Genomic DNA, 26,237 nt, shown 5'->3' with positions numbered 1-26,237 from the left:
GGGGCGATGCTGGGAGAGCGTAGGGTGAGTGGGTTGGAAAGGGGGAACTGATTACAGGGATCCACTTGTGATCTCCTCCCTGGGAGAGGGACGACAGAGAAGAGGGTGGGGGGAGACTCCGGATAGAGCAAGATATGACAAAATAATGATGTATAAATTACAAAGGGCACATGAGGGAGGGGTGAGCGGGGAGGGAGGGGGGAAAAAAGAGGACCTGATGCAAAGGGCTTTAGTGGAGAGCAAATGCTTTGAGAATGATTGGGGCGGGGAATGTATGGATGTGCTTTATACAATTGATGTATGTATATATATGGATTGTGATAAGAGTTGTATGAGTCCCTAATAAAATGTAAAAAATGAAAAGGGAAAAGAAAGAAAGAAAAGAAAATGATTAGGGCAAAGAATGTACAGATGTGCTTTATACAATTGATGTATGTATATGTATGGACTGTGATAAGAGTTGTATGAGCCCCTAATAAAACATTTAAAAAAAAAGAGTTAGTCTTGGAAACTCACAGGGGCAGTCCACAATGTCTCACAGAACTGCTATGAGTTGGAACCAACTTGATGGTAACGAGTGCTGAGTGAGAGTTTGGTTTTTATGTATACTTTATTTTGCGTTGTCTAGCATATACAGAACACACAAGTCCAACATGTACCATTTCGTGACACTGACTTAATTCTTTGATGGTATAACCATGATCATCATCCTTTTCTGAAACGATCTTCCTCCGTTAACAAATTGTCCCTTAAGGTCTTATCTTTTAAGTTGCTTTTGTCAATTTGATCCCATATACTTATTGCCACCAAGTCAATGTCAACTCATAGTGACTCTATATAGAGAGTTCTCCAAAGAGCAAAATGCTCAAAGCAGACCTTTTTTGTTAATTAAGGTAAATTGGTGTTCAGTTTCAATAAGATTTCAGGGGATATTTTAAAATTTAATGTTTAAAGAGATTATCTCCAGCCAATTGCTTCAAGGGTTCAGTCAACTTTCATGATTCCAAGAATTCGGGGGGGGGGGGGGGTCTATGAAATTCTGTTCTGCATTTCCCTCCTTCTGATCAGGATCCTTCTATGGAATATTTGGTCAAAATGTTCAATAATGAGTCATTCACCATACAATTCTTCTGTCTTATGGCAAAGAAAGCAGCAGTTCATGGCAGCATCCCACATCTTCCTCATATTCCTGACTCTCCTTCTTGCTCTTGCTTTGGATGACTAAGGACCAACTCCTGTGCCTTGGAGACTGCTTGCAAGCTTTTCAAACTCTAGCCACTGTACATCAAACTAGGAGGTGGAACAGAGGGGCCAAACATGTTATTAGGCCAATTAAGTGGGAAGTCCTATGAAACCATGGCTCTAAATTTCCAAACCAAGAAACCAACTCCCATAATGGTGTTGGCTATGCATAAGCACCTTTAACACCTACTCTTTTTATTTTGGGGGGTGGGTAATAAATGTACCATCACACAACTTTTGCCAATTCACCTTTTAACAGGTGCCCAAATTATTGACAGCAATTGTGATACTCGGCTGTGTAACACTACCCTAAATGTGCTGTTTCTATCCCTCCTTTCCTGTCTATCTCCCTCCAGCCTGGGTAAGCACGAAAAAAACTGCTCTCTAAGCATTTGTTGAAAAATATTTTAACACTAATTTGGAAAACATTTTAGCTAAGTAATACTGTTATTTCAACATCAATCAAATAAGATGGAAACACATTAATTACATTGAGGCTACTTCCGTGGCTCCACAAAATTGGAAAATGAACTATTGTCCAATAGATGCAATGAGTGTATTATTAAACAAGACCTTCTATAGTTTGCTTAATGAATGTAGTATGTCAGATAGACCTAAGACATAAGCAATCAATCGTCTTACTGGTTTTAGAGCGACTCAAAATACAGGACATAAAGAGGTTACTTTCATTACAAAACAAGTAAGATCTAGAACTCAATTTTCAATGGCTTATAAACACAGAATATACAACACAAACCAGATAATATTAAGTCTAAACACAAGTAATAATATGTCATGATAATACTTTTCTTAACTCTTGAAATAAAGCCCTGACCACCCTAATATAATATACAACCTGTGTTTATTGACCTCCAAACATGGAATGTATTGTACCACATCTGACAGCCAACATGTACAAAGTGCTCTGCTATGAAAATTAGGCCAGAATATGTTATATTGCTCATAATGGGTCATAGGAATATGGAGATGTGTTATATATTTGAAATTTCCATGATTCTTAAAATTATGTCCATGTTTCCAAGTGTTCTCTTGTGAAAGTTACTCTTGATTGCCAAAGGTATGGGTAGGGTCGGTGTAAAACAGATAATTTCAACTGTAAATTCTCTGGACTTTACACAATCCCACTGAGATAGTTAAGGTTTATTGTGCCAACATGGCCGATAAACACATGTGGGATTCATTAAAGAGTAGAGAGATAAAACGGCTCAGTGAGTCTTGCCTTTCTGGTTCTCGGGTCTCTTGCTCTCTAATGGTCAGACCCGGGTGCAGCTCCCTTAGCCAGTTCTCTGATTCAGCTGGCAAGGCTCACTTCCTGCAAGACATCCCTGAGGAGAAGCCATATACATGGAGCTACCCTGATGCAGTCCTGGGTGCTAAAGCAGCCGCATGAGACCCCTGCCAGCGTTGAGATGCTTACACATTCACTGACTCGGCTTTCTTCTTGCAGTCAGCATCATTGCATGTGTTTTGTTAGATTGAGGAACACTTTATAGATCGGTGTCGGACATTGGGCTAATGTTGGAATTAGGGGCTTGGACAGCACTGAGTTGGGATGTTTTCTTAATGTACACTTACCCTTTATATAAAACTCTCTCTTACATGAGTTTCTGTGGATTTGTTTCTCTGGTCTACCCAGACTAATACACCCATGAAATAGCCCCTTTCCCTTAAAAACAGCCTAATATAAATTTCAATGAATTATCAGGATTCCTTGCACAATGTACAAAGGCCTTCCAGTGGGGCTCTAGCCAGCATTTGTAAGTAAGCGCAAAGAAGAGCAAACTGTTAAGAGCTTTTACAAGAGCAACTAACTTTCACAAGAGTAGTCTAGGCAAGGACTGCAGAGCGAAAGTGGAAATGGAAGAAAATTTGAAGATATAACTTGGAAGCATAATCAGTAATATTTAGTGGGATGGGTATAGGAGGTGGAAAAACAAGTAAGTTCTATGAATGTCAACTAAGGTATATCTTCAAAATTATATGTTTACATCTCAAGTATCACGGACTTCCCAAAGAACAAACAAAGATGTCTTGCTAGAAACACAGAGCATGGTCCTTAGAAGCAACGATGGGGAGATGACTTTCCACACACTTTGGACAGGTTATCAGGCGAGACTAGTCCCTGGGAAGGAGCATCATGCCTGGTGAAGTAGAACATCAGCAAAAAGGAAGACCCTAGGCAAGATGGGATAACGAGTGGCTGCAACAATGGGCTCAACTATACTAACAATTGGGAGGATGGTACAGACCAGGCAGGTTTCTTCTGTTGTACATAGGATGACTATAAGTCAGATTGACTACAAAGCACCTAACAACAACATCCTTGCAATGACTGGCTTAAAGCAAAATCAACTCACTGTCACTGAAGTAATTCATAGTCATAGCAACCCCATAGGCCAGGGAAGAACTTTCGCTGTGGGTTTCTGAGACTGTAACTCTTTATGGGAATCAAAAGTCTTATCTTTGTTCAGCGCAGTGGCTGGTGGTGTTGAACTGCTGACTTTGTAGTTAGCAGCTCAACACATAACCCCACTATACCACCAAGCTCCTTTAAGGCAAAACGAGCAAACTGTAATGTGCAGATCCTCGATATTGATACACCACATATTAACATTATTATTACATATTACATTGATACACCTACATATTAACATGCTATTATTGTTAGGTGTCACATCAAGACAGAGCTGTCCATTCCTCTGACACTCCCTGGTACCTTCACTATTCTTCCTTAGCACCTTTAATTGTAATGCATCGGTCCTTCTTCAGTCTTTCTTCCTTATTCAATATGCAGCTTTCACATGTGCATGGGTGCACTGTGACTTGGGTCAGGCTCACCCAAGTCTTCAAAGTGACCTATTTGCTCTTCAGCACTTCAAAGAGGTCTTTTTACCCAGATTTACCCAATTCAATGCTGACTGCTGTTTCTGTAAGCAGTGACTGAGGGGCCCAGGAAGATCAACTCCTTGACAACTTCAATCTCTTCTTCATTTATCATGATGTTTGTTTATATATTGTCCCTGTTGTGAGGATTCTGGTCTTCTTTACATTGAATTGCAATCCATCCTGAAGGCTGCAGTCCTTCATCTTCATCGGCAACTGCTTCAAGTCTTCCTCACTTTCAGCCAGCCAGGTTGTATCGTCTTCATACCACAGGTTTTTAACAAGCTTTCCTCCAATCCTGATGCTGTGTTCTTCTTCATGTAGTGCAGCTTCTTGGATTATCTGCTCAGCATACAGATTTAATTGGTATGGTGAAAAGATATAGCCCTGACGCACACCTCTCTGATTTTAAACCCCTAACTATATACTTGCTCTGCTCAAACAACTACCTCTTGATCCAGCTACAGGCTGTGGATCCACACAACTAAGTATCCTGGAATTTCAATTCTTCTCAAGCCTATCTATAGTTTATTATGATCCACAGAGTTGAATGCCTTTGCATAGTCAATAAAACACAAGTAACCCTCTTTCTGATATTCTCTGATTTGAGCCAAAAGCCAACTGAAATCAGCAAAATGTCCCTTGGTTTTATGTCCACTTTTGAACCTGACTTGAATTTCTGGAAGCTTCCAGTCAATGTTCTGCTGCAATGTTGATGAATGATCTTCAGTAAAAATATACTTGCATATGACATTGTTCAATATTTTTTGCATTCTGTGGGGCCACCCTTCTTGACTTATTAGCTAATTCAAATGTGAGAATACTCAGTTCAATACCCATCCTTCCTACTGAAGTGATCCCATTAACAAATTAAGCTTTTCAGGAAAATACTTTTTCTAATATTTCTGTTTGATCAATAGTTAATCCATAACTCAAATTTGTTGACTGCATCTCCTACTATTTTTTAATCTTCATTCCATTTTCACCATTCCCACTGTTTCTTATTTCAGACCCTTATTCTTGCTTGGCTATCCTGATGGATTTACCTGTCCAATTCTACACACTGGTAGAGTAATCTTACAAAACCACAAATTACATTCTGTCACTCCCTTTCCTCAAACCTCTTGGTGATTTTCCATGACCTAAAAGATGAGTAAAACAGTGGAACAGAAAATTCCAAAGGGAAGCTTGAGAAGACACAGTAAAAATAGCATAGTGAAATGTGCAAAGACCAAGAGTTAGAAAACCAAAGGGAAGAACACACTCAGCATATATTAAACAGAAAGAACTACAGAAAACTTGAAGCCTCAACCTGCAATATTAAAAGATTCTACAGGTGAAATATTGAATGATGCAGGAAGCAGCAAAAGAAGATGGAAAGAACACAGAAAGTCACTGAGCTACAAAGGACTGGTTGGCATTCCACTGTTGCAAAAGGTAGCACAGGAGCAAGAAGCAGTGGTACCGAAGCAAGAAATTCAAGCTGCACCCAATTTGTCAGAATCAACTCTGACTCATTCATTCTGTTGTTCATAAGGTGGCTAAGATGGCACCAGCTCTACAGCACCTAATAACAGCAACAACAATTTGATTAATTTAGAGGTCCCCATTAAAGGGCTGGGCTGTTAAAGCAAAACATTGGCAGTTTGAATCCACCAGCCATTCCACGGGAAAAAGATGTGGCAGCCTGCTTCTTTAAAAAGGCTAAGAGGCAGTTCTAGGGACTGAATGTGACTAATATAGTATGTCGATTCATGATAGTTCTTTTAGATATTTTTATTTTATAATTTTAAACTTACAGAAAAGTGGCAAGTGTGGTAAAAAGAATTTGCGTTTTCCCACACTCTCGAGTTATTCACATTAATCCTTTTTACCCTGTCAACCAAACCAAACTCATTCTCACTGAGTTTGTGCCCACTCTTAGCCGCCCTACAGGACAAGGTAGAACTGCCCCGTGAGTTTTTAAGACTAAACGCTTCTCGGCCTTTTAGCTAAGATCAAGTGTGGAGTTTTCAAGACTAACTCTACAGGAATAGAAAGCCTTGCTTTCTCCCACAGAGTTGCTGGTAGTTCTGAACTGTTGACCTGGCAGTTAGCAGCCCAACATGTAACCACTATGCCACCAAGACTCCTACACTATCAACACCACCCTATTATCCCACATGCAAAGCCTCCTATTGCCTAGACTCCTGTTCTCAGGTCTAGCACCTCTCCTACAGGAACAGCTTCCTCATCACCCTCCAACGCAAGAATCTGCCAGGTAGCACAGCCACACCCGACAGGAGAAATCCCACACCAGGCTGTGTGCAGTTCTAGACTCAGGTTGAACCCTGACATGCAGGGAGGCTGGCTCCCCTAAGTGGGTGCTCTCCTCATGCTCTCATCCTGGCCATGTACAGACATGCCTTACTTGGTACCACGCAGATGACCTTCACAGAGGTCATGCTCACCCTTCATGGGGTCCAACACACAACTCCACAGTGCTTTCCTATGCTAAGGTGCTTATCATCCATCAAAACGGCATCACTCACTTGGAGACATCCTTATGCAGCACAACCCCCACTCCCACCCCATGTGGACACCTCCTCATCGGAAACAACCCCCACCTCAGCCCATGTGGACACCTCCTCATCAGAAACAACCCCCCCACCCCGTGTGGACACCTCATCGGACACCCCCCCCTCAGCCCATGTGGAGACCTCCTCATCGGACACACCCCCCTCAGCCCATGTGGACACCTCCTCATCGGACACACCCCCCTCAGCCCATGTGGACACCTTATCTAACATAACTCTATCTTACATAGGGCTGTAATACATCTAGTTCAAAAAAAAACCCAACAAACTTTTTTATAAGGCATCATGCAAAAAAAAAAGAAGATATATGTGTGTATATATATGTGTGTGTGTGTGTGTGTGTATATATATATATGTATATATATACATACATACACACACACCATATTGAATGAAGGGGGAAGTGCAGAGTGGAGACCCAAGGCCCAAGTGTTGGCCAATGGAGATCCCCTCATAGAGGGGTTTAGGAGAGGAGATGGGTTAATTAGGGTACGAGGTAGTACCGATGAAGAACACAGCTTTCCCCCAGATGCTGGATGCTTCCTCCCCCCAACTACCATGATCCGAATTCTACCTTGCAGGGCTGGATAGGGCAGAGATTCTACACTGGTACATATGAGGGCTGGAGGCACAGGTAATCCAGGGTGGATGATACCTTCAGGACCAACAGTGTGAGGGGTGATACTGGGAGAGTGGAGGGTGAGTGGGTTGGAAAGGGGGAACTGATTACAAGGATCCACATGTGACCTCCTCCTTGGGGGAGGGACGGCGGAGAAGGGGGGGAAGGGAGACTCCGGATAGGGCAAGATATGACAAAATAACGATGTATAAATTACCAAGGGCACATGAGGGAGGAGGGAGCGGGGAGGGAGGGGGAAAAACAAGAGGACCTGATGCAAAGGGCTTAAGTGGAGAGCAAATGCTTTGAGAAGGATTGGGGCAGGGAATGTACGGATGTGCTTTATACAATTGATGTAGGTATATGTATGGATTGTGATAAGGGTTGTATGAGTCCCTAATAAAATGTAAAAAAAGAAAACAGGGGGGGGAAAAAAGAAAATGATTAGGGCAAAGAATGTATAGATGTGCTTTATACAATTGATGTATGTATATGTATGAACTGTGATAAGAGTTGTATGAGCCCCTGATAAATTGTTTAAAAAAATCTTTTTATTGGGGGCTTGTGCAACTCTTACCACATTGTGTCAAGCACATTTGTACATTTGTTGCCATCATCATTTTCAAAACATTTGCTTTATACTTGAGCCCTTGGTATCAGCTCATTTTCCCACTCCCTACCCGCTCCCTCCCAATGAACCCTTGATAATTTGTAAATTTTTATTTTTTCATGTCTTACACTGATCACTGTCTCTCTTTAACCACTTTTCTGTTGTCCGTCCCCCAGGGACGGGCTTCTATGTAGATCCTTGTAATCCATTCCCCCTTCCTACCCCACCTTCCCTCCACCTTCCAGTATTGCCACTCTCATCATTGGTCCTGAAGGGATCATCTGTCCTGGATTCACTGTTTCCAGTTCCTATCTGTACCAGTGTACATCCTCGGGTCTAGCTGGATTTGTAAGGTAAAATTGGGATCCTGATAGTGGGGGGTGGGGGTGAAGGAAGCATTTAAGAACTAGAGGTAAGTTGTATGTTTCATCATTGCTACACTGCCCCCTGAATGGCTCGTCTCTTCCCTGCGACCCTTCTGTAAGGGGATGTCCAGTTGCCTACAGATAGCTTTGGGTCCCCACTCCACATTCCCTCTCATTCACAATGATATGATTTTTTGTTCCTTGATGCTTTATACCTGATCCCTTCGACAGCTCGTGGTCACACAGGCTGGTGTGCTTCTTCCATGTGGGCTTTGTTGCTTCTGAGCTAGATGGACGCTTGTTTATCTTGTTATCTGACCCCAGATGCCATATCATTTCATAGCTGGGCACCATCAGCTTTCTTCACATGTGCTTATGCACACATTTGTCTTCAGCAATCATGTTGGGAAGGTGAGCATCGTGAAACAACATAAACTAATTTTGAGAATCTTAAAAGTATGGTTGTCTGAAAAAGCAAAAATTAAATACTAAGAAAAATACTCCAAATATGTTCATTTCACTTGTTTTGAACATAATGACAGTTGTATTGTTTCTAGCACACTATCCCTGGAGAAAAAATAGCAGTTGCCATCACACTGATTCCACTTCATGGCCACCCCATATGTCTCAGGCTAGGATCTTCTGGAAAAACTCTCTGGGGGTTGTGAACAGTTTAGCACTGAACTACAAAAAAAAAGGCCTGGCAATCTGCTTTCAGGACAGCCATGAAAACCCCATGGTGAGCGGGTCTATACTCTGACACATGTGGGATCATGGCAAGTGCAAACTGATTCAATGGCAACTAGTTTGTGTTTGGGGTGGCAAAGGAGGAATCTTTGGGGCCAGGGAATTCTCCTGAGAAGCCTTGTGGTCAAATCTAACTGGCAGCCTTTCAGTTAATGCTGAGTACCTAACTATTTCACTATCCAAGGACTCCAAACACAGCCTTAAGTCTTGGTGGTTAAAGAAGTGACACCTTTTCCTTGCTCCTGGCTTCTATGAGCAGGAGGCATCCTAAGAACATAGGCCTCTCTTCACTCTTAGCAAAGCCAAGGAACCTATCTGATTGGTGATTTGGCAAAGACTGTCCACTGAGCAGCACTTGGTTCTAGACTTCCCGTTGGTAGTGAGCTCTCTAGAGAGGTCTTGCCTGCCCAGAGTTCATACCCTACCTACCTCACTTCCTAGTACTGCCTAGGACTGGGCATGTAAATCTGCATGACTCTCCACAGCACCTGACTCCCCCAGTTTCAATAATAATAAAAGTGTCGGGTCTCTTGATGTCCATATTTCTCTTGTTTTATTGCTCAAGTTGTACCGAATCCAGGCAGAAACAGTAATATTAATCACTATAGAGATATCTATATTCTGATTAGTGTATTAAAAAGTGGTAATTGGTCTTTTTTCCAGTTCTGACTTAAAAGGGTCGCTTGTACTTGGGCTTCTTAAAACTACTACACGCAAAGAAAACAACTTCCAAATCAGAACCAACAGCAGATGCTCATTAAAAAAATAAGCCGATTTATCTGACTATGCTTGTTTCAGAGGTTCATCACTCCCTCCACAGAGAGGCCATACACATAGTACTTACTCTACGACTAACTCTTACCCTGTGCTCCAGTGCACTAGTGGGTGTTTGCAGAATGTAACATTGTGTTATGCTGTTGTGTTGTGCATATGGTCGCTAAAGGTTGGAACAAACTCAATGGGACCTAACAAAAACATCATTACCTTTGCTCATATGATTCTTCCATTTTATTCCACCCCTCACCCCCACCTTCCTTACTCTCTCAACAGATCTTTTTAACTCAGGAATCAGCAAACAAGGCCAAAAAGTTTTACTAAAAGGCAGCTGCGCTCCCTCACTTATTATTTGCTGGAAGCTTCTTTGCACTTACAGCAAAATCAGAAGGTTCAATTAAGATGCTCTGTAAACCCTAAAATGTCTATTATGGGATTCATTCCAGAAAGTCTGAGAACTGCTGCTTTCACTCAGTTGTTGGAGACCTAGCCATTGCACACCTTTCAAGTTAGTATTAACTGCTCCCTTCTCCGCTCAACCATTTTATTCCCTTGGGGGTTACACTGGTTGGTGCGGGAGCCACGACGTTCTAGTAGTGATGCATTGGGCTATGATGCCAACGGCAGCAACTCAAACCTACCAGGTGGGAGAAAGACCAGGCTTTCTAGAGGAAGTTCACTGTTGAAATTGACTTAATGGCAGTGGGTGAGAGTGTATGAGAGTTTGTTGGTGTTGCCTTCTATCAAGCTGATTCAGATTCATGGTGGCCTCCTGTGTGCAGCCTGCTCAACATCCTGTTAACTGTGAATATCTTCCACCAAGAAACTACTACTACACATGTATTATAGCACCTTTCACCCCTGCCCCTCCCATCAAAAAGTAAGCACTTGATTTTGCTTGAGTTTATGTTAATGGTGGTGGAATAATTTGGAAAAGGTTATCAATAATGGCTGCACAACATAGTATAATCAATGGCATTGAATTATACATGTAGAAGGTGTTGAATTGGAGATTGTTTTGTTGTCTACCTTTGCCACAATTAAAAAAATTAATTACACTAATAACAAAGAGTACAAGAAGAAAGTGTCTTAAAAATGATTGTGGTAACGATTGTACAACTTTGTGGATTTTCCTGAACTACTGAATTGTACACTATGTGGAAGAAATGCCAATAAAAGCAAAAATTTTGAAAAGTAAAAATAAAACAGAAACTAAAGGTAAACATTTGAGGAAAAATATCCTAATTCCACAGATTTCTACCTATATAAAGTGAGAAAACTTGTCCCTGAGATTACAATGATAGAAGCGAGGACAGGAACCACATTCTTCTCATTCTTAGTCTTTTTACTGTTCTAAAGATACAGTCTCTTGACTGTAAACAGTTTGCTACTTAAATCTGGAGGCAAATAGGCAAAATTTCCAAGTTAAGAAAAGCTGTAGGGGAGTGGGAATAGAGATACCAGAAGGAGGGGAAAGGAGGGGACAAAAGGGGAACAGATCACAACAATCGACACATAACCACACACCCACCCTCCAGGGGAAAGAACAGAAACCATGAGGGAAGGGAGACAGCCGTTGGTCTGAGATATGAAAATAATAATTTATAATCTATCCAGGGGCCATGAGGGTGGATGGCAGGGGGGGGGGGCTCAATAGAAAGTGAACGCCGAGAAAAGAACGATGGTAACATATGTCCAAATACACCTGATCGAATTGATGAGTGGACTGTAATAAGAGTTGTAAGAGCCCCCAATAAAATGATCTTTTAATTAAAAAGAAAGCAAAGCTGTAGGGTAGAAGGTATGAGCAGTAAGATACTTAAAAATGGGAGACAATATATACGTAAGACAAGTAAAAAGAAGAAAGAGGTTTGGGCTATCTCAATAAGAAAGTAGACAAATGGCAAGTGGAAAGCAAATGTTTTAAGAATGTGGAGGGCAACAAATGAACAAATGTGCTTGACACGATGGATGGATGGATGGATAGATGGATGGATGGATGGATTGTGATGAGTTGTATGAGCCCCCAATAAAATGGGGGGAAAAAGAAAGTAGACAAACAGGAAAGAAGCAGTCTAGTAGTCTATGGCTAACTTCGTGGTAATGGTTAGTAACTTTATTTGATGATAAAAAGACAAATGGAAAATAGTAGTGCTCTGTAAACTATAAAATCAAAGCCGCTACATCAAAGAATGGCTTACTGTCATGTATCAACTAGACTAGGAAACAAAACCAGCAATGCACACACTGATATCAACCAGGATTTTACCAGAATCTACTAAATACATAAGAAAAACTGAGTCCACGAGAAAATAGTATTAACACAGTAACAGATTAAACATAAAGAGACAAAGAGTGGGGAGAAACAACTATAAGGCTGAGGATTTGCAATCTCTTAGTAGGAAAGGGCTGTTGCCAATTAAGGGAAAACTATATTAAGAAAAAGAGGTAACAGACTATCCATTTTGTGCTCTAAAACTTGCCTCGTGGCAAATTCAGAAATTTCAAACATAAAATTTCTATTTAAATTTCATAAAAAATAATGTGGTCTGTGTAAGACATGAAAAATAATAATAATTTATAAATTATCAAGGGTTCATGAGGGAGATGGGGCAGGGAGGGAGGAGAAAAATGAGCTGATACCAAACAGAAAGCAAATGTTTTGAGAATAATGATGGCAACAAATGTACAAATGTGATCGACACAATGGATGTATGTATGGATTGTGAGTTTGTACGAGTCCCCAATAAAATGATTTAAAAAAAGAGTTGCAGTCTCAATGGTTCAAATAGAAAGTAAATGTTTAGAAAATGATGATGGTAACATATATACAAATATGCTTGATACAATTGATATATGGAATGTAATGAGAGCTGTAAAAGCCCCCAATAAAACTATTTTTAAAAAAACCAGAAAACGAGTTGTATGAGCCCCCAATAAAATGATCAAATAAATAAAAGTTAAAATTAAAAAAAATAATGTGCCACTCTTTAACTACAAAGGTGGCATTCTTTTATTACCTCAATTCAGTTTTCTTTTTGTGCGTGGCAGCAGTGTGCTGATCTGGGTCTATTTACATCCTCTGCTCTAGGCTGTTTTGAAGAAGCACTTTTGAAAGCATTTCTTAGGCATGTGCTCTGATGAAGGTTTGTGAATTTATGACCCTGGTGCTCTACCTACCATCCGTTACACACTGATGCAATCAGCTGCGCCCAAAGGAAGACATCTCCTTTACACAAACAAACTCCACTCCACACACAGAAGAGAGGGCTGTGATGGTTTTATAAGTGAAAGACTGGATTTACCAATGAGGAAGCAAAAGTTACATAACCCAGGTCAACCTTGCTTTGCTGCACCTCCAGAATTGTGCTATGGTACAACAATCGAAGGCCAAAACTGGCAGTCAGATAAGTCGGAGGGATATAGGGGACACTCACACGGATGCACAGCCAGCCAATCAGGGAGGTGGGCACACATACAGCTAGCCACAGAAAGTAGCTTGGGCACCCAGAGATGGCATCCGCACTAACAAGGCTGTGTTAGGTTCTGATCAGCCTGTGTAGCCCATGGTTCACATCTGCAAACGTACAAAACTCACACCATGTGATGTACCAAGGATAGCAGAATTGTACTTTTCCAAGTATAAAATTATCCACGTATAAATGTAAAAAGTACACAGTATTCAAAATGTGCATGCAAAATTCACCAATATACCTGCTTTACTGAGAAACATGGATACAAGTCTTGACTGCTAAAGACTCATCAACCCAGATTTCACTAGCCTGACACATTGTATTACACAGTGCCCTAACTTGTCTATATCTTAAACGAGCACTATGTTTATCACACAGCCCAAGTGTCTGTGTAGTTCATGTAACAGTCCAGACTTCTAAGTACACCTACTGAGAGTTGCAGGGCAAAGGTGACAAGTGGAATTAGAAATAAGGTGAAAAAGCAAGAAGCATGAAGTAGCCAGAAAGAAGTGTCCAGCAGACGATACAGAACTTTCTTTCTCTGGGCTTTGCCTTCGTGAGGTGCTAACAATATAGGAATTAGAAACAAGAGTTAGGAACGTCCTCTGCCGCTAAGGCTGCTGGTCATTTGGTGGAGAGTCCATTCCACAATGGCTCTGGAACAGTGATGCGGCGAACAGGAAGCGTGCAGCGGAGCATAGCTTCAAGATGATCGACTGGCCCAAAACCCAAACCAAACTCGCTGTGGTCAAATCGATCCCAATTCACAGTGACTCTGTAGAACCCAGTAAAACAGAACTGCCCCTGTGGGTTGCCGAGACCAACTCTTTACAGAGTAGCAAACCTCATCTTTCTGCCCTGGAGCAGCTCGTGTTTTCAAACTGCTGACTTTGCGGTGAGCGGCCCAACTCATAACTCATTATAATGCCCCCAGGGCTCCTGATCCATAGGACAGCTTTCAGAATTAAACGATTATGAATCTGGTGCATCTAGTTATTCTAACACCAAGACTGTTCAGAAGGCACAAAGGCATCAAGTGTCTTCGCATGTCAAAAGGCAGGTTAGACTAAGTGCAGCTCTAGATCCTAACACGGACTCTTGTAGGTCTGGAAAAATCCCAGAATGCAGATTATTAAATACTCTAAGACTCTTTTTATTCTTATCAGCCTTTCCATCAGAAGGAAGAAAAATCTATTGGCAAAAGCATAAAGCTCAAATCTGCTGATAACCTGTGCATCTAAGAAGCGTTAACAGTTGATATTTAGTGAATGCTTACGACATGGCTGCTACTTTTCTGATTGCTTTATCTCTACTAACAATTAATTCTCAAATCACCCCATGATCTCCATTTTACAGGTAAAGAAGCTGAGAAACAGAGAAGTAAAAAATGTTTAAAAATTGACCAGGATTCAAATACAAGTAATGCAGCTTCAGAGTCTCCATTCTTTTTTTTTGTTTTTGAAATATATATATATATATATTTTATTATTATTATTTTTTAATCTTTTTACTTGGGCTCATAAGGCTCTTATCACAATCTGTACATACATCAATTGAGCAAAGCACCCTTATACACTCGTTGCACTCGTCACTCTCATAATTCACCTTCCACTTGGGTTCCTGGAATCAGCTCGGTTTCCCTTTTTTTCCCCCCATCCCCCTCCCTCCCCGATCCCACCCCTGGTCCCTTGATAGTTTATAAATAATTATTATATCTTATCTTACACTCCCCGGCGTCTCCCCTCACCCGCCTCCCCATTGCCCATCTCCCAGAGAGGAGGTTACACATAGATCTCCGAGATCGGTTCTTCCTTTCTACATGCCCTTCCCTCCTGGTGTCGCCACTCCCACCGCTGGTGTTGAGGGGTTCGTCTGTCCTAGATTCCCTGTGCCTCCAGATCCCCACTGCACCGCTGTACATCCTCTGGTATAACCAGGTCCGCAAGGCAAGGTAGAATTGGGGTCATGATGATTGGGAGGGGAGGAAGCGTTCAGGAACTAGAGGAAGGTTTTGAGTTTCATTATTGCTACACTGAACCCTGAGTGGCCCATCTCCTCCTCACTACCCCTCTGGAAGGGGTGTCCAGCTGTCTACAGGTGGGCATTGGGTCCCCATCATGCACTCCCCCTCTTTCACGGTGATGTGATTCTCACCACCACCCCACCTTTGTTGTTGGAGACCTGGTCTCCTCTGTCCTTCATGGTCACCTATGTTGGTGTGCTGCTTCCGTGTGGGCTCGGTTGGTTCTGAGAGCCTCCATTCTTAATGGCTGTACAATCCTACTCAAATAAAGGATTTGGAGAAAGAGAAGTCAAAGTCTAGACTGAGTTATTATCAATGTACTGTCATCAAGTGGGACTGTCTGTAGTTGTCATGAGTTGACAGGAGCCATGGCAGCAGAGTGCTGCCGGCACTGTCCCTTTTGGTAGCCACGTGGCTCAAGTAGCTTCTACACACCTGAAATGTGGCACGTCAGAACTGGCTTCGTGGGTCACCAGATAAACAGCTAACCACCAGGTCAACAGTTTAAACTCACCTGCAGTTCCCTGGGAGAAAGATGGGGCTTTCTGCTCCCTCATTATTTATAGCCAAGGAAAACCGAGAGGTTAGCCATTATACACTGTCCTATAGGGTCACTAAGAGTCAGAATCGACTCAATGGCAGTGGGTTTGGGTTTTCTAAATGCAAAATGCATGTTGTATTTTGAAAACGATTTCATTATTTTTATTGCTAATTTTGAAATAATGGTATTTTTCATAGTGAGATAAAATGTGTTTTAATGAGGTTACTAGAAAATTTAAATGACATAATTGGCTCCCCTTAGATTTCTCCTAGACAACAATGGAGAAATACGAAAGAACTGGGGTTTATAGAATATAATTCTAACTCAATCTGCACCATTCTGTTTTGCCACCACAGCCTTAAAGGCAAATCACAATGACACGAATTACCACTTGGATCTGAAAAATAAGACCAAAAAATATTCCTGGAACCCAGTGTTCAGATTTGTGTTTCAGAATTTCTACTTCACGGAAAGAAAGAGAGCTCTTTGGAGAAGTAGCCGATGTCAGGCGAGCACAGTTAGCGTGCAGGTCGATACTACAGCAGCATCCTGATTTGAGAGAAGTTCAGGAAGTGCTCAAACACCGTCATGGGGGAAAGGGCAGCAGGTGAAAAACCACAGGAGAAGCAGCTGGATGGGGCTCCGCTTGGCTACTTCTGGTCCAGAGTGATCAACAGGATGACACAGAGTTAGCCATAAAGATCCTGGAGTTCATACACATAAACTGAACAAATAAGCAAATAATGGAGACAAGACCGCTTTCTGTGGGATAAAACGACAACTAATAATTATCGAGGAAAACAATGACATCTAAGACTCATCAGTGGTGAAGGTTTAATGAGTGACAAATAGCTACATGTCAGAGGAGAGCATGTCGGGTACCACCTTAAGCTTTCCAAAGTAACGTCACCAGCACTGGATGTACCGAGGGCAGAAGATCTCTCCAGTGTCCTGCTAGCCAAAACCACATGACCAGTCTCATCAAGGGAAAGTAAACAGACCAAAATCCCAAAGACACTGGGTCAATTCCAACTCATAGTGACCGAGGGATTCCTGAGAAGAGGCTGGAGGATTTGAGTCATTTACCTTGGGGTTAGGAGGCCAGTGTTAAACCCACCACGATACCTGGGCTGTTCAATGCCAATACATCACTGGAGAAGGGTGCATTCTGACCCATATCAACTGCATATAGGGTTTCCAAGGGTTAAACCTTTACAGGAGTGGACAGCCACATCTTTCTCCAAAGGAGGGTTTGAACCGCTGACCTGTAGATAGCAGTTCAATGGGTAAACCACCATACCACCAGGTCCCCATGAGATAGCAACAGACAAACTCTGATTGAGAGAGATTCTGCGAAATAACTGGACTGTACTTTCCAAAACGGTCAAGGTCAAGAAATCAATGAAAATCAGGAAAGACTGAAAGAGATATAAGACTGACAACCCTGGCTCTCCCGAGTGATGTGGAGCTATGGAGCATTCATTACTGGGACAATAATGCAAATACAGACTGTGGATTAGATATTTGTACCAGATCAATATTACATACCATGGCTTTAATAGTTGCATTGTGGTGATGCAAGACCATGCCCCTTTCCTTAGGGAACATACCCTGAAGAACTTAGAAACAGAGAGAGGATGGGGTTTCCATATTATTCTCAAACGGTACAGAATCAAATAACCTCTAGCTGGGTATAAAGCAAAAGTTATAAAACAAATGGGGCAAAATGCAAAAAATGATAGATGTGATGTGGATAAGGATATCTGTGAGTTCCTAGTATTATTCCAGCTTTCTGTGTAAATTCATAATTATGTGAAAATGAAACTCAAGGAGAAAAAGTTAGCCTACTTCTTTTAAGATATACTAACGGAAAACATTATTTTTATTTTATTTATTTATTTTTTTGTTTTTTTGGTTTTTTTTGGCGACCGCGGCAGGACCCGAAGGAAAACATTATTAATGAACAAAATAGAAGCAATGTACTTTGGATTAACAGGCATATCTTTTATTCTACACTTTAATGTTTTGAACTTAATGACTTATCGGTACTAATTGTATTATGTATTCCTTAAGATCCGGGACTTTACTGATATTCACTCCATATAAAACACTGAGCAGTAGGATACAACTTACTATGGCCAATAAGCACTCAGACACTTGTTAGCTGAACACAGTCAGAATTATGCAATATAGAATGATGATGTAGAAATAATTAACTTATAAAAGCACCACATTGCAAATAAAGCTAGCAATTGGGGCATGGAGTTTATAGGAACACCCTTCAATTAAAATTATAAAAAATAACAAAGAATAAATCAGAGGAGCCACAAAGCTAGCAGTTAAGAGCTGAGTTCCACAAAGCATCTCTTTCCAGACCATGAGCTAAAAATCTTAGCTTTTCCGCTAACTACAAATAGCTATGACAACTAAAATAAACTTCCCCCCCCCATAAAAAGCTAGAATATTATATATACCTGCCTTGCAAAAATGAGTCCAACTACATTAGCAAGTAAAGTTTAAGATGGAAATTCAACACTTCAGTACTGGTCCATTATTAATTTGCTGTCCACCCCTGAAATGCAGCCTAAACTCCATTATTTTGTATAAATATGAGACTTCCAGATAATTTTCTTTACAGAGGCACAAAAGGGAGAATATAAGAATGCTGCGAAGAAATAAGCAATATTCAATTCAGAAATAAATGCACACAGGCATGCCTGAAAGGTGAAAGAACAGTGGCTTCTTTTTGGTAAGTATAGTACAAAATAAAGCAGTGGATATAAGTGCACAAATTAAAAAATATGATTAAAAATAATTAGACAACGTATATTTTATGTCAATCGCACCACCAAATGCTCCTGGAATCAGTTAGCCGAGGGAACAAATATGAGACCCCTGGACAAAGACTGACAGTGGGTGGCAAATAAAATTTTAGAGTAGGGTGGGGATGTCCTCACATATACAATGCCCTAACAACAGAACTGTTTCGTTATTTCATCAGAAATGTAATGTGGAGACTGCTCATTAGACATACTCACTCTAAAGCTCACTGCCATCAAGTCGATGCTGATTCAGCGACTTTCTGTGAGTTTACCAGAGTAGAAAGTCCAGTCTTTCTCCCTCAGAGCTGCTGGTGGTTTCGAACTGCCAACTAGGTGGATCACAGCCCTAAGGCAAAACCGATACACCACCAGGGCTCCCTACTAGAAATACAGTCCTAACTAAATGTGCAGTGTCTTCCAACTGGACTGAGTACTCGAGCAGAGAAAGCAGAAAGATACCTCTTTTTTCCCACAAACTCAAGTAATTTTTTTCACTTCCCCAAAATATATATACATGCATATGTATATATGTGTGTGTGTATATATATGATACTTGGCGTATCTAAGTGAGCAAAAAAGATGAAGGGAGGGGGAAAAATCGCAGTATTCCAAAATGTGGAAACTGACCACGGGCATCCTCAAATCATTCCAACTACGAGTTTCAGGAGCCAGGGTGACAAGGCTGCCCTCCACCCGAGGGTTCTAAGGGAATGGATTCAAGCTTTTTCACAGATTTCCCGGGGAAGGTCGTTATGTGAGCAACTGTGAAACAAACGAGCCCGTGGTGCATTCAAGAGGCACTGCTAACACAGCACGTCTTTACATTTTTGAAGGTTTTAAAAGATTTCTACTTGAAAGAATCACGTTTGAGCATTGAAGCAATTTCCCAACGTTTTCTTAACGAGAGATCAAAATACACTTCCTAAGGTGAACGCCAGCCTATTGCTCAACCTCACCGAAATGCCCTCCACTGGCAGCCCGCCAGCCCGAAGGGACCGGTCCCCTATGGAGTCCGCTACGCCCATTTCTGCTCTAAAGTTGTACCCGTGCGCCCTACTACCATCTCCCTTCCCTAGGGAAAATCAGGAAGACCGCGGGGCGCTGCCTGAACACCCCTGAGAAGGGTGGGGACAGACGCCAGGTGGCACAGAGTGGGGGTAGATAAAGTGAATGCCGTCCCAGGGCACTAAGGGGACAACCCCAATACCAAACGCCCAGGTTCAGGTGCAAGTTGAGCCAGAGGCGGCCACAAGCATTCCCTCCCCACCCAGAGCTGACCTTCCGGCCTCTTCCCCAACTCTGCCCCCACCCCAGACACACAGCCCCGCGTCACCGGTACCAGCCCCTCCGCACCCACAGAGCCAACCTGCCCGGATGGGGAACAGCTCCAAGCCTGAGCCTCACTCCAGCAAACAGCGACCGATGGCCAGGTGGGGGAGTCCCCGCAGCCCCGCGCGCCCCCAAGTTTTCACCGCCCCGAGTCAGGGCCGCCAAGTCGGGGCGATGGACTGCAAGGCGCCAGGGCACCCTTGTCGAGAGGGTGCGGGGGGTGTGCGCGCACCAAGAGTCCATCACATGACAGGCAGGGAGGACCTGGGAGTCGTCCGGGCGTCCTCACCAGGAGGGAGGGGGCGTTGCCATGGCGACGCCCCCTCCCATTCAGTCCAGACTTCCAAAGAGGGAGGAAAAACTTCAAATCCCAACCGTCTGCGCTCGAGCGGCTCCTTCTTAAAGGGGTACACACCGCGCCGCCGCCGCTGCGCGAGAGAGGGCAGAGCGGGGCGCCCCCGCCCCCCAGCGACTCCCCCGTCGGCCCTCGCCAGCCGAGTGTCCACCCGCGGCCCTGACCCCTAGAACGCCCGGAGGGGTGTCGCCGGGCCCCCCGGACCTTGTACGCACCCCCGGCCCGGCACCCCAGCTGCCACAGGGGGTGTGTGTGCGTCCAGAGGGGTGCAGAGCGGCAACCCGCCTTCGTCCCTCCCGCGCCCCGAGCCGCCTAGCCGCTTCCTCCTTCTGACAGCGGGCGGCGGGCGGCCCGGAGCGCCCAGGAGTTTCGGGGAGAGCGCGGGCGGGCGCGGCGGGCGGGTCCCGACTAACAGTCCCCGGGCAGCCCGGGCGCCGAGGGGGCGGCGGAGCGCTGCCGGCCGGGCGGGCAGCCCAGACAAAAGACAGGCAGCGCCGGGCCGCCCTCCCGGCCGCGCCGCTCCCACCGCGCTCCCCATCGAACTGACCCAAACCGGGGAGCCAACTCAGCCCCTCAGCCCAAACTCCTCGGGCAGCGCCGCCGCCGCCGCGCCCGGCCCGGGCCGTCTCGCTTACCTACACAGTGCATGAGGCGGTGGCGCCAGGAGTCGAGTTCCCGCCGGAATCCTCTCCTCTCCGCCGCGCACCGAGGGCTCCGGCACTGAGCGGAGGCGGCGGCGGCGGCGGCAGCAGCGGCGGCGGCAGCGGCCATTCTCTCTCTTCCCTTGTCCATCTGCGTCCCGCGTCACGCGCCCTCATTTACATACGAGCGGCGGCGCAGGCACGAGGCAGGGGCGCGAGCCCTCAGCGCGAGCCCCGGAGCGCGCGCCCCCCGGAGGGGGTTGATTGACACGTGTCACTACCTTCCCTCTGCCCTTTCCTCCCCCTCCCACCGCTCCCTCCGGGAGAGGCGGGGAGGGAGCCGTAGAAAGAGGAAGCAACCTGCCGCTTCCGCTGACCCCGCCTCCCCATCCACTCCCCTCTCCCCCGCCCTCCGCCCCCCCCACCCCCCCCGGAGTTTACTCCAGCCATACCGCTCCCGCCGCCCGCGAAAACCCTGAGCGGGAGCGAGAGGGCCAAATCACCAACAGCCACCGGCGCGCTAATGGAGCGCGCCACGACTGGGAACGCCTCTCCGCAACGGGACGACGAACGCCCGGGACTTCATTTCCCGGCCTGCCTTTCCCCGGAGTCCCGTAGCGGGGCTCGCTGCCACGGCGCGATGCATGCCGGGCCTCGTAGTCCAGGAGGGACGGGCTCGCACGGATCTTGGGTGTCCCTGTCCCGGGACTGTGAGCTGCTAGTGTGGCTCCAGTTGAGCCGCCTCACTTTTCCGAGGCTCTGACAGGAAAGCACACTGGCAGCCTCAAGAATTGCGCATTCCTTATCCGTTCAAATTCTGTATTTTAAGTGATGGAGACTTTTCGAAAACACGATGGCCCCGTCACTCTGAAAGGAAACGTGTGAACCCAAAGTTCTGACCTAGAGTTCCCACAGCTATCAGAGAAGGCCAACTAGCAAGGATTGGGGGAAATGCAGGACTTTTCCTGCAGGAAATATTCATGCGGGAACTTGGGTGTAGCTAGGTGAAAACTCCTAAAGGGAAACTTTTTGTATTTCGCAAAATGTGAAGCGCTGAGACGTCGCTCTCTTGATAACTTGCACCTGCCCGACCCTAGTGCAGTGCCTGCCTGGCTCAGGATTTACACAAGCCTTTGGCTTATCTGTGATCCCCCTGGTTGTTTTTGTCTAGAGAGAAGATGTAGTCTCACAACTTTCAAGATAAAGCAATGAAGTGGGGCATCACAAAATCACCCCCCTTTTTGAAATGGTTATAATTAGAGAAGCAAGTGAAATCACTTGTTGTGAAGGAAGGCCGTCTAGCAATTATCAGTAAGTAGCACTGATGTTCTAATTACCAAGATGATCGATATTTATCATTTTCTTCATTACTTTAAAAATAATATGTTATATTACTTCAGATGGGCTAGGTTATGGTGTAGAAGAAAAAACATCCCAAATCTCAGCAGCTTGAGTCAACAAAATGTTATAAATTCCTTCTTACTTAGTATTTATGCATACAAAGTAGAGGAGAGTGGGAGTTTGCTCTATATCATTCTCAGCAAGGACTCTGGTGATTTGGGCAGTCTTCACAAGAACAGACAGCCTCACCTTTCTCCCATGGAGCAACTGGTAGGTTTAAACCACCTACCTCGTGGTTAGCAGCACCACGAGGGCTCCTTCTGTAGTCATAGAGACCTGAAAAGACAAGGTATTTATCTTCCTCCCTTATGGGAGCACACACATGGCTGATACATAGTGCTGGAACACGGACAGACAGCTATGGTAACCAGTCCTACGCAGCAAGGGGATGAATGGATAACTCAACAGTTTTACCAGCTATTTTGTACATATAGCATGCATTGTCAGCTCTCCAGCCTCTGATACCACCTTAGCACCCACCAGGAACCCCAAAGGCACAAGCACATATTTCACTCTTGTGTACCAATCAGTATACTAGTCAGAATGTGTTAGGTTCCGCTGCAGGGACGAGAACTTAAAAATCTTCATGGTTTGAAGCATCTTTTTATTTATCCTCTGTGTCCTCCAAGGATCAGTCTGGGAGAACCACTCCATGTCCATGTAGGACCCGTGCTTCTGAAGCAGCTGGCCCTGCTGGGCAGCTCTTCCTCTCACCATGACAGGACAAAGAAGATGCTGAATCACATTCTACCTCTTGTAGGCTTCTGCCAAAAGTGACATACTTCACTGGATGAAGGAAGCCATATGACTTAAGGTCATGTTAAGTCAGATAACTTTTGAGATATTTTAAACCACCCCCAAAGTCAGTGGCTTAAACACCCCAGGAATTGATTTAGCTCATGATTCTGTGGGATTGTAATTTGTGCTCAGCACAATTGGACAGTTCTGCTGGCTTTGACTGGGTTCACTCCGCTGTTTGTGGCCAGCCGCCTGTCAGTGAGGAAGCTCTGTTCCGAAGGGTTTACTTGGACACAGAGCAGTTGGGCCACATGTCCCTCATCCTCCAGAGGCCAGCCCAGGCTTGCTGACAGGATGGCAGTCCCAGTGTTTCAAGAACGGAAGGAGAGTAAGCCAGAGTATGCCCTAGGACGCACACTTTTCAAGGTCCTGTTTGGGCGGCAAAGGCAATGCAGGGAAGTCTTCCTCTTACTGGAGGAGCTGCAAGTCACATTGCAAAGGACGTGGATCAAGAGAAGGAAACCATTGCTCCCACTTTTTGCATCTACCACAGATGGGGGAGTGCAAGGTTACTTCCATAATCCCTAAGGAAGGACAGGCAGAGACACTGATGAAGCAAAGTAGTGGCTATCACAGCTCTAGAATTTTTGCGAGAAGCAAAAGATCAAAGTCCAAAATGATGAAATCCATGAGTAAAATTAACTTTGAAACTCAATTTTATTTGGAAGAACAAAGAAGTTCCCATGGCAGTAGACAGATGAGCATTCCAGAAAAGGGTCCTTGTCTCTGGTGTCCTGAGTTTGACTCCTGTTGCTGGTGTAACAGGAATGGCTCAGCCATGTGTCTCTTGTCATTCAAATGCTAGTTAGGGTTTATTTACATAGTGTCAATTTGTCAAACAAAAGAAGGCATTATTTACATAGTGACAATTTGTCAAACAAAAGAAGGCCATGCAAGTGTTCTTTAAGTCTCAGCTTTTACTGTGTTTGCTACTGTCCTATTGGCCACAGCAAACCACATGGCCAAGTCAAAAGATCCAGAGGACACTAACAGATAACATGGAGACAAGAACGTGTGATCCAATTGGGGGTCATTACTATAATCAAGTCACCATGAGTATACAGCCTAGGTAACTACTATCCACTTTCAACTGGTAAGAACATCTAGAGAGATCCCTCATACAGTACAAGTATCGATAGCTGGGGACATTAGTCATTTAGATATTGCTGCCTTTGCTTTTGCTTTCCAATCTTGGGCCCATTTAAGGAGAATTTGATATAAAAATACAAATAAAGTAGAGCCATTTGAAACATATTTCCACACCCATTGTTAGTTGCCTTTGAGCTCATTCTGACTTATGTCAACTTTATGTAAGATAGAATGAATACATCTTCAGGATCATTGGTATGTTTGAGGTATTACTGCAGCTATTGTGTCTTTCTTCTTAAGAGACTTCCAGCAGTAGACAATAAAATATTATATAAGGTTATGATTAAAGGTATGTTTGTGTGTGTGTTTGAGCTGCTAACCCAAAATACTGATTAAAAACACAAGATTGCAGCCTTCACTATGGATTGCAAATGAATGTAAAGAAAAGCAAAATGCTCACAACTGGACACATAGACAATGTCTTGATATATGAAAAAAAGACCAATCTAGTCAATCTCATTTTGCTTGTGTCATCAATCAATGCTCATAGAATCAGCAGTCAATAAATTAGAGGCTATATCTTATTGGGCAAATTTGCTGCCCAGCACCTTCCTCTGCAAAGGGTTGAAGAACAAGAATGTCACTTTGAGGACTAAGGTGCACCTGAACAAAGCCATGATATTTTTACTCACCTCATCTGTGTGAGAAAGTTGAATATTGAGTAAGGACGACTGAAGAAATACCAATGCATTTTAAGTATGCTATTGGTAAAGAATATTGAAAGTGTCATGAACTGCCAGAAAAACAAGCAGATCTCTGTCTTTAAAAAGCATACTAGCATGCTCCTTAAAATTGAGGATGATGAGACCTCTTCTCATGTACTGTCTGCTTGTTACTTGAGCATGTTATCAGGAGAGAACAGTCCCTGAAAAAGGACTAGAAATAGTCAGGAAAGTAAAAATACATCGAAAAGAAGCCAGACAATGAGATGGAGTGGCACAGTGGCTTCAACATAACAGTTGTGAGGATGGAGCAGGACTGGGCAGTGTTTCATTCTGTTGTACACAGGATTACTATAAACCATAACTGACTGGATGACTCCCAAGCCACCCAGCAAGAGAGTTATCCCTTCATTTAGTAACAAAAGAAGCAATCCAATATATTGAGATTGAAAAAGACCTATTTATATTATGATTTGTAAAGTCTTTATATTCATATTATGATATGATATATAAATATGTAAAACCTAAATTACATATATTTTATAATTTAATAAAATAAAAATGTGTATCACTAGGTACTTATCATCATAAGGGATAACCACAACATGCCTTAATTAATTATAAAATGCTTCATAATGCAGAGAAACCTTTTTTTTTTAGTAAATACTTTGGTTGCTTTTAAAAAATTACCCTTTATCATATTCCTTTTTTTTGTGAACTGTAATGTACTCCACTGATCAGAGATGTAAAAATCAAAAAGAATTTTGATTACAGTGACTAATTCTTTTGCCAGGGGACTTAGCCTCTCCAAGATAATTTCTAATCAACCACATAATCATGTTATACAAAATTCTATGCAGACACCTTAGTTTCCTTCAGTCTTATGAGCAGGAACCCTGCTTCCTTTTTTCTTGTGCGAGTCTGGGCTCCAAGGAGACCCTAATATCAAATATAGGCATGCTGATGCACGCGTCTTTCAATATGGTCGATAATTAGTTCAAGATTTCTAAAATAGACTCATAATTTTGTCTTCCGGATGTATTTCCCAATACCATCATCATTTTTTGTACATTTTGTAGGGGAAACAGTAACTTTTCCCAAAGGGACTAATAACAAAAGAAACCAACCCTACTGCCATCCAGTCAATTCGGACTCATCGTGACCATTGACAGGGTTTCTGAGACTATAAGTCTTCATGGACACAAA

General features: G+C 43.5%; 1 protein-coding gene across 11 annotated transcripts in view; it reads right to left on the bottom strand.

Moving 5' to 3' along the window:
* The window catches only part of LCORL (ligand dependent nuclear receptor corepressor like), a 201,201-nt gene extending 179,849 nt beyond the window's left edge, over positions 1 to 21,352 (bottom strand). For 9 of the 11 annotated variants that reach the window (XM_075544492.1, XM_075544493.1, XM_075544486.1 and 6 more), the window contains exon 1: positions 21,016 to 21,352. In XM_075544492.1, the coding sequence (XP_075400607.1) occupies positions 21,016 to 21,172 (157 nt within the window). In that variant the 5' untranslated portion in view covers positions 21,173 to 21,352. Of the gene's footprint in view, positions 1 to 20,062; positions 20,262 to 21,015 lie in introns of those variants that run through there. The other 2 variants (XM_075544488.1, XM_075544489.1) reach the window with 2 other exon arrangements.
* Positions 21,353 to 26,237: the final 4,885 nt, after the last annotated feature.

The sequence above is a fragment of the Tenrec ecaudatus genome, chromosome 3, assembly GCF_050624435.1.
Source record: "Tenrec ecaudatus isolate mTenEca1 chromosome 3, mTenEca1.hap1, whole genome shotgun sequence".
NCBI lineage: Eukaryota > Metazoa > Chordata > Mammalia > Afrosoricida > Tenrecidae > Tenrec > Tenrec ecaudatus.
The sequence above is the reverse complement of the archived record's forward strand: the minus strand, read 5'-3'. Positions and strand labels throughout refer to the sequence as shown.